At 48.3% G+C, this 9,756-nt stretch overlaps 1 protein-coding gene across 1 annotated transcript; it reads right to left on the bottom strand.

The window, feature by feature from the left end:
- Positions 1-2,106: 2,106 nt before the first annotated feature.
- LOC146206601 (uncharacterized) lies at positions 2,107-6,714 on the bottom strand. The gene is made up of 2 exons (XM_084587046.1): positions 6,402-6,714; positions 2,107-2,736 (listed from the first exon to the last, which is right to left on the bottom strand). The coding sequence occupies exons 1-2, from the start codon at positions 6,573-6,575 to the stop codon at positions 2,149-2,151; spliced, it is 762 nt and encodes a 253-aa protein (XP_084443172.1). The 5' UTR covers positions 6,576-6,714; the 3' UTR covers positions 2,107-2,148.
- Positions 6,715-9,756: the final 3,042 nt, after the last annotated feature.

Consider the following 9,756-nt stretch of genomic DNA (forward strand, 5'->3'; position numbering starts at 1 on the left):
AAAAATGTCTCAAAGGAATTAAAAGCAAGGGAGTTCGCCCTTACACTTGTACGTAGTACATCCACGGATATAGCAAGCATTTAAATAGAATTTAATTAGTTTGAGCGTGAAATTGGGCGCCCCGCTTATATTGAACGATTAACCTAGTACTAACGGGGATATAAAGAAATCAGTTTTGAGGAAATATTAGATTAGTTCAATCCCGCCCGTGGTAGCCGCGTTTTGGCGCCCGTGTGCTGTGCGATGTCAGTGCACGTTAGATAACCCCGAGTGGTTGAAATTACCTAGGCCCTTCACTACGGCATTTCTGCCAGCCAATGTTGCTTTGAGGCGTTAAACCTCACATGCAGTTAAACAAGAAGCCCGCGTATCATCTCCTGCCGGGTTTTTCAGTTATATCTTACTTAGATGCAGACGCAGATGTGGGGCGGCCTCTCTTTTTGCTTTCTCGAACGCGTAGGAGCCCATGTTGTTTGCTTCGGCATCACATCGCCTCCAATTACTGCAAAAAAAAAAAAAAAAAAAGTTGCCGTTATCAACTCTGCATGCACTTAAATGGCAGCGCTCAGCAAGCTCCTGTACTACCAGCTTTGTAGACCGCCCTGCTAAGATTAGATTCAGGGCGTTGTTTTTTTTTTTTCTGCGTCCTATAAATATGAATGTTCCGTTAGCTTATCTACTGGCTTAGATGCAACTGCTGCTACATGGAACGTATCAGAACAAACAGGGTATTTTACTAGCTGTCGTGGCAATCGAAACCAACCTACGCTATCGCCTCAAGCGGGCCCCACTACAGCGAGGGAGTAAGGTCAACGTAGCTGCGGTGGCGCTTTAGTTGCAGGTAACGTTTTCACTTTTCGGGTGGTGAAATGTTCGGCGTGACACGGACGAGCGGGTGGAGGTGTGGAGAGGTACGTACTACGTGCGTCAAAGTTGGAAGCGATATGGCAGTTACTTTGAGCAAATGTGACTTGTTCGGAAGCATCTGTAGAGTATAAGGGCCTGCGCGAGGCGCGTGACCTTGAGGCAAAGGACGAAAAGAAGTTCGCACGCTTCGTCACCTTCGCCGCTGATTTTCCCAGATTGTACGGTGCGAGTATGAGCCGGAGATCGATGGTGCCAGGGTGCAGTGGTTAGGTTGCTTTTAGGGGGATCGTTCTGTCTAGAACGCTGTCGAGCTCGGATCTATTAAGAAGAGAACAACAAAGACAGTGTCGGTATAGAACTACAAAAAGCAGGCAAACTGTGGTAAAGCTTGAAGAGCACCAAGACTTGCTTGAAAGTCGGGCGTCGGTCTCCCAGGATATACGGGTATCGTTCGCGTGTTGACCATACACAACTGTCGTCGTTTGATCGTATTGACAAGCTTTCATTACCAGTTATTGAGTCCAGAGGACCGCGTCATGTGAGAAATCCCCAATAAAGGGTTTTCCTCAAATAGCCACCAGCTTGTGGTATAGTGACGGACGCGAGCTTACCAGAAGATGTAATGGCTGCCTTTGTACTATTCTCACCTGTGGACGCGAACTTTTCATGTCAAACTGCACTGGTCAAATCACACCAAGGATTATGCTCCAAGAGCGAACGCTACAAGCGGTCTAACTTTCGCGCTGACAGTTGAATCCATCTGGATTCAAGCCGTCGATGCTGCCATTCGAACCATCCTGAACCAGTTGCACGAAGGCCACTCATCAGTGACCTGAGCCGCAAGTGCAGCGGGCAATCAGCAACATTAGATCGGTTGGACGGGACACGGCTCAAGAAAGCTAAGTTCCATTTTCCTCGTGGCTCAGCCTTGCTCCTGCGAATGAGCTGACTAGGCTGTTCGTGTTTGGTAGACATGCACTTATAGGATGAGCTTCATCGGTGCAACCGGGCCGTCAACAGTCGAGCAAGCCACCGTCTGTGCTAGGCAATGGCTTTTTGTACTGGCCTTAGGCGCGGCCCCATTGACGTTTCCGACCCCGGAAAAGCGGTAACGAAGCGCTGCTAGGCTTCCTTACCAAGGTGCGACCTAACGTTGGGGTGTGCTTAAGCTGAAGATGGAAAAAGGGCTGCCTACATCGAAGTCGCTGTTGAAGAAAGGCACACGTCGACGAGAACGGTTGCAGTTATGCTCGCGTGGGCCTGAGTCCGTCGAATGACGGCTTAGACAACAGGCGGATCAGACGATTCGCCTGCCGGAGTGTCTGGAAACGATGGCTCGGCCGCCGATTCAGACTGGGGCTCCGAGCCTCCGGGTTCAACGAAGGTGACAGTCTTGGCGCCATCGGCGTCCGAGCGGAGGACGCACAGCATGACCACCTTATTGGAGCCGGCCTCGTCCTCATGCAGACGCTGCGGCGTGAAGGCGCGGTTTTCCGTGAAGAGCGCCTTGCATAGCTCGACAGCCGCCGAACTGGAGCTGAGTCGCGTGCGCGACGTCAGCTGCCCCAAGAAGGAGCCGCCATCCTGGCGCGAGCTCTCGGCGGCGCGCTGGCCGGCCAGGGCGTACAGCGCCACGAAGAGCAGGCCCAGCAGGCCTAGGCCCAGCAGCACCAGGCCGTCCTCGCGCACGTAGCGCGGCGTGCGCTCCGCCAGCAGGGAGCCGGCGCCCAGCAGGGCGGCGCAGAACACCACCGACGTGGCGTAGATACAGCAGCAGCCCAGCCGGGTGGAGCGCACCACGCTGTCCCAGCTGACGAAGACCAGGCCGCAGCAGCCGCCCATGGCGAACAGCACAGCGCCAAGGAAAACCTGCGGTGAAGCCAAATGAGCGTGTTACGCCAGATTGCGCATTTTTGGTCGTACACCCCTTCAAGGCTTGAAAAGCAATCATTTTTGCTCGTCCTCGCCGTTGCGTTCAGGGACTAAAAGATTGCCTTCTCAAAGTGATAGGGTTCTCGTGCGGTCAAATTTCGGTGCACATTCATTAAGGAACCATGTGCGGCCGAAACGCGTTAGGAGCGCGTCGACAGGTGGGCCGCGCAATGACGTTTTTATTAACGACCCTGTTCTGCAGAAAATGCTGTATTGGTGTTGCAGGCGTTATAAAAGAAAAACTACGACCATGCCTTTGGCACATAATACTTAGTAGCCAGAAATGTGGCGCAACAAACACAATCACAACCACGTGATACAACACAGCCGCAATCATGTGATTGTGTTTGTTGTGCCATATTTCTGGGTGCTATGTGGCACCAGCTCGCCTCTCAAGCTGTTGACTTGAGTACTTAGTACAGTGGAGTAGCCGGAGGGGTTCTTATTTAAAAAGTATAGCTCCTTTCGCACAGTCCAAGTAAAACTTCCGCCAGTTTGCAACACCTCGGCAGTTTTTTTTTTTTTTTTTACATTAAGTACTATAGTAAGTGCTATTGTGAGACACTTTTCAGTTAAGAGAATCGCAACAGTAAAAATAAATTTTTAGGCGGTTGGCGTCATGAGTTTACCCATGTCTGCGGTCTCGTTTCTGTAAGTAATGAGGATAGGGTCACCGCCCCCCGAGTACCTTTCGGCCCGGGAAATGGCGCGACTGGACACTCGCTGTGTTTGGTGCCCGTTGGTGTTGAGAGTTTCCGTGGTGCGCTTTTAAAACATCTTGGCACGATAAAAAGTATGCGAAAAAAATACTGACCAGAGATGGGTAACAGTGCTTCTGACTGTTCACTTGAGATCGTCTCACTCTGATTCTTAAAGAAAGAAAAAAAAAACATCTGAATGTTCCACTTTTCACTTCGCCGCAAGAGGGCCACTCTTAGTGAATTGATCTCAGATTCAATGATGCGAGCCGTTTCAAAGGGTCTAAAACGTCCCGAAATATATTTTCATTTCATTGCCAAAAATTAATAATACACAATGTGAGAAGCGGCGAGGGGGAAGGTGCATTGCAGCCATATAAATATGGCGCCAGATGCGGTGAATTCTGGTGTTAAAAAATTGCACACATGAGCGTTTCTGTTATCCTTAGCTCTTTTGTCGGCATACATAACTTTAATATAGAAATAAAATGCCTAGGTCTGTGAAATGTATTCATGTCCTTGCATATTTGTAAGTAGAAACTGCAATTGTTTTTTCAATAGGAACAAACAATCTGCTTTTGCGTTGTTGTTCGTACCATTTCACTATATGTTGCCAATTTTTGACGCTATTCCTCCATATTATTTGGTCTAATATTTGAAAGAACGATCATGGAACGGATAAGGAAAATAAAGTTCTGCGGAAAATAATTTGTAAAGGCAGGTACGAGCGAGAAGCCAAATTAGGAGCTGTTTCTAGGGGCTTGGTTTGGGTACAACTGTATACTCAGTAAAGGTATAGTCCTGAGGCATATTCCGATGAAAATAGCCTTGCAACTGGTGTTATAAAAGTAATACAGCCCATGTTTAATGCCTTGTGTTTGTTCGGCCTTTTGGGCAAGTGTTCTGAGAGGACGCAGAACACCAATAAATCATGCAATGAAACAACTGAACTGCAGCCACTGCATTGAATCATTTGTTGAGATCCACATCATCGTGGTGCTGTGATGTACTACAATAGTTCGAAGGAAACTTTATATGCCGATTTGAAAACAGTTTCTATCACACCTGGTGTATTTTGCGAAATTTTTCTCGACTGTGTTGGTAGAACACAGTCGAGAAAAATTTCGCAAAATATACCAGGTGTGATAGAAACTGTTTTCAAATCAGCATATAAAGTTTCCTTCGAACTATTGTAGTATATAGAGGGCATATATAGAGCACAAGGACAATAGGGGAGTGGAAGATAGGAGTGCTAACTTTGAACAAATGGTTTATTAAGAAAGGAAAAGGAGCACTCTTACGCTTCACCTGAAGAGTAGACACGACAGAGGTCTTTTTATCCGCAATTTTTATTAAATTTCAAGTTTTAAAGTTTTCATTTATCTAGCCTCGGTACACATCCAAAACATGTTAGTAGGTCATACGCACCACAGCTTCTGCTCCCCTCTAACACACTTGGTGCCAACGACCCTTGTATGTTCGACAGATAGTTTCACGATTTATACTTTTTCGCGACATTTCACATCCGTTAGTACGTGCAGACTTATAAGCCAATTCAGTTTATCCGTGTTTATGGTGTTTAATGCCGGAGGTGTACTTGGCTGTTCATTTCCTACTTGTTCGTATCTCCTCTGAATTCATGTTTACAGTGTCAAGGAAACGATTGTACAAGGACCTAATTTTATCTGCGCTGTTGTACAACACAGTACATTTTGGTTTACAGGGGTATCACGTACTCCTAAGACTACATAAAATGCATCTCTCGCCACGTACGAAGACCTTTTTCTACAAGTTACACACCGAGATATTGCCTCTTAAAGCGTGGTTACAAATAAAAGGCATTTTTGTGTGTATACGGTAAATTTCCGCCTTTGTGATGTCCCAGAAACGATTGAGAATTGCTCCATTAATTGCAAAGATGCAGTTCTCTCCAAGAATACCTTGCAACGGAGATTGAGAAAGACACTTAATTTGACACCGAATCCTATATGGTACCGATAACTCACCGCACTCCCATTTGTTGTTAGTTCGTTAGACATGCATTTTATTTTCTAACTGACTTCCACAGTCTCTGGAAAACATGTATTATAGACTGCCATTGCGAATCTGTTGTTTAAGCAAAAGACCACTTCAGAACAATGACTTGTTCATCTAAAAAAAAAAAAAGAGATGCCCAAATTGAGTTCGAACCGGAGTGGCACTCCCTCTTGGTGATGCGTTCCTCCACACTGCCTGTTTTCTAGTGGGTGCTTAGTTGTGACGTATTCCGCACAGTGTGATGTGACAGTGATGTCGTAATAGTTTGTAGAAAGTTAACGGGCAAAGAACATTGCTTCATTATAATAGATATCACGCAGAAAAAAAAAAAGACCCTTCATGGCCTATGCCTGGCGTGCCCGCCTGGCATATGCATAGGGCCTGGGTGTGAACCCCAATGGCGAGAAATTTATTTAATGAATTGCGTATATTTTCAGACATTTTCTGGGTTATGGTTCTCAATTCTACGTTTCGGTAACTGCTTTTCGGCTGAGCGAAAGTCAGCGCTCGTATCGTCCACTTCTCTGCCATGGTCCTTGTACCTTCGCGCTTTTGCATCTCAACAATAACACAATAAGCTCTCAGCGCAAGTGGAGGCCTAAGCCAGTCAACTAAGATCTAGTGTCCAGAACGCAATCTTCTACTCATTTGCTTTTGAAGTACATGCATGGCTTACTGCCTGTTACTGCAGTGATGATGATAATAACATGGCGATAAACGAAAGAACATGGGCTCTACTAAGTCTTTTTCTGCATCTGCATGTAGAATCTGCATGGAGTAACCTCCGAGTCAGGTGCATTGGATGTTTGTGAACACCATGGCTTGGGACTAGTGGGGCTCAGCGCGGGCGGAGCGCAGCCCTCTAACCTGCGTAGGCGTGGGCGGCGCCCAGAGCACCAGGACGGCCACGGCGGCACCGAACAGCGCCAGCATGAAGAGCAGATAGAGGCCCCGGCAGAAGCGGCTGCAGAAGCCGCCCAGCGCGCGTTCGGCGCCCAGAGAGGAAGACTCCTGGCCCTGGGGAGCCTCCTCGTCGTCCATGCGGCCAGACGCCGCCGGCAGCGCCTCTCAGGAGCCGGCCGCCTCAGCTGCCAGTGGCCAGCGCTCTGCGGCCAGCTCACCTGCGCCGACGACGAGACATCCTCAAGGAGTCTGACAAAGCACAGCGCATGCTTCCAGGCCAGTGTACACTCCCCAAGGAAAGAAACGCGCTGGGGCCGACCTAAAATTCCCAGCGCTATATAGGCCTTCAGATACGACCAAATAAAATCTCTAGTGATTTTTAGAGCATAATTCACAAAATACGTTACCACTACGTTCATCTTATTTATCACATTATTCGCAGCGCCTTTAGGCATTACAGGGGGAGAGCAGAAAATTGCAACATGAACAGTGCTACATGCTGGCAAGAAAAAAAATTAGCTGTGGTTTAGCTTGTGGTTAAACCTGGAGTTTCGCGAGAACCTGCATGGCTACGCTTAGATTCGGCTTGAAAGTAAAACATGGCTTTTGCATATAGTAGTTTACTCTATGGTTTCAACTTTATTTATGCCATAGGGGAAGCACTTCACCTATGAGCACCCCTTGCGTCGTTGGCCATTTTCATTCGGGTGTAGAATACTTCTAGTGGTATGACATCGTCTCTATCGAACTCTGGGGCACACCACCGTCACGACGTTCAAACGAACCTTTGCTTTGTCAGGTGGAAGGAAGGATGCACTAAGTGCGATCCTCCTGTGAGGGTACAGACCTCAACCTGCGACCATCATCATCCTACGGCTACCCCAGGCAAGGCCTCCCGCACCATAAGGTTTGTGGGGTTTTTTGTTTCGGGGAGCCGGCTTTTCCCAGCCAAGGGACTCATGCAATCCGGCCTGTTCCCACCGGGGCGCGGTCGCAGTGCATATGCACCACGTCCGCACCACCACGGTGGGTCGAAGCCTGACGCGAGCAAGTCTTCTAATATCTCACTTCTAGTTTTCCGTTTTCTTCTTTGAAGATCACCATGAAGTGTCCCCATTCTTCAAAAAACTTAACCCCCAAGTGGCGTCTCTCTCTCTCCAGGTGGAACCAGAGTTCCTTACTGATTTTGGTCTCAATTTCATGGGGGCTCGGAGTCTTGTTCGAGTAGGCCGCTTTGCAGCGGGCCAACCACACCTGATAGTTGACCTCTGCCAGTGTCAAGACAAACAGCTTGCGCCCTTCCTTTAGAAGTGGGTTGAAGTAGCGTACGGTGGGGTATGGGATCCTGGGGAAGTCGAACACATCTCTTAGACGCTCTATGAGTGCTGCGGGAATTAAGCAGTCCAGAAAGGTGTGCTTCGCTGTCTCCCGGGCCAAGCTGAAGGGACACAGGTCAACATTTCCCGACGTCGCAGGGACAAAGGCCAGATTGGTAATATGCCTCTTGCGAACCGCCACATCAGGGAGGCTCGGCGTGCATCGAGGAAGTGAGCTAGGGTGCCTTGAGGTTGCCCACGCGCCGCCGTTCAGGGTAATGACACGCTTTGTACCGCATCGCGCCGCCGCGGCGTCATTTTGGTTTTAAGCGGCTGTCCGTGCGGTCGTCCTTGCCACGCTCGTCCCTGCAGCCGGTTAGGGCGGTCATGCGCAGTCATGCCGATGCCCGAAGCGCTCCTTAGAACCAAAATGGCGGCGTTGTCATCACCCTGAACGACGGCGCGCGGGCAACATCGAAAAACCTTAAGTGAGCGGTGATATACTGCCACCTACCTTTTGTCCTTTTGTTCTAGCAACTAGCTTTGTCGTTCGCCTCTACCAACTACCGAGTTATCTGTCTTCTTCTTCATCACCTTCTTTTTGTTGTTGTTGTTGTTCTTTTTCTTCTTCGGACAGGCACGGACAGGCACGGCGAAATGGCGAGACTGTGGCCAATGTAGCTCTCGCTACAAAAACATAACACAGAAAGTATAATACAGCATAATTTCCTACAAGCAAATACAAGTACGCGCATTGCAGCAGTGCGGCAAAGATTTAATTAGATTTTGATGAAACGACTTTTGCTCCTTGGGGCATTCATATATTGTTTTTGGAAAAAATGACATTTTTAGCAAGTTTGTTCTGCGTTTTTTTTTATTTTTTACTTTGTAAATGTGGCCCCTTCTTGCTGATATATAGTCTGGTGGCAATAAATAACGGTCATGGTCAATACTTGTTTTAGAATGAAATATGTCATGGAAGAATTTCAGTCTAAGTATGTATCTACGTTTCTGTAGTGAAACCCATCGTAACGATTTCGGACAGTGTCAATTCTTAGTGTCACTGTAAATACTCATAAGAGTATGCTTAGGACACGGGTTCAATTCCGCATGTCAGTGCACGTTAAAGAACCCAAGGTGGTCGAACTTTCAGGAGCCCTATACTACGGAGTCCTTCATAGCCGATGTCGCTGTGGAACGTTTAACCCCTAAACCAAAGTGTAAAAGAGTTGAGTGTAGACTGTGAGACGAATCACGCAGCATCTTAATGAGTGGTACATACTATTGCGTATTTTTGTAATCTAGGAGCCGCAAGGTAGTCGCTGAGTTATCGTTTACTGAAACAATTTCACAAGAACCGCTAAATGATTCTCACCGGACTATCCTTACGCTCCCGTTGAGAAAAAAAATCCGGCGTCGGCGTTGTGAGCAAAAAAAAAAAAAAATCCAGGTTAAACCGAGTTAGACGTGCGAAAGCACTTTAACTCGGTTCAGCTGTTGGTCGGTATTTTTTTTTTGTTTTTTTGTTTGTTTTTTTCTGCGAAAGCAATACTACGCTAGGTAGAACCGTTCTTCACAGTAGCATGTGGCCCGTCGCGCCGCGCGCCGCTTGACCTGGAGCAACCATCGCGCTTAACAGACGGCGCGCCGTCGCCGTAGCAACGCCGTTGGCGTAGCAACGCGATGACGTTCACTCGCTCTTTCCTCTCTCGGCCTTGCGGTACTGAGGCGAATGGGGAAGGGGGGGCGGGGGGGGGGGGGGGGGCATACTACCTGGAGCTTGCATGAAGCGATGCATGCTGGGTAATCCGCCATGATGACGTCGCTGCCATAGAGCTGCAGCAGACGACGACGCACAGCGCTGCCACACAGCCTCGTCTACATGCGTGGTCGCGTAGCAGACGATGCTGGCGCGATCGGACAGGCTGACTGCGGGTTCTTCACGATTCCAAAAATACGTCTGCACGAGGGCGAGAAGGCAAGTGATTCCTCTAGCGACGCCA

This window comes from Amblyomma maculatum, chromosome 1, assembly GCF_055883805.1.
Source record: "Amblyomma maculatum isolate TAMU_Amacu chromosome 1, ASM5588380v1, whole genome shotgun sequence".
In the NCBI taxonomy this organism is placed as follows: Eukaryota; Metazoa; Arthropoda; class Arachnida; order Ixodida; family Ixodidae; genus Amblyomma; species Amblyomma maculatum.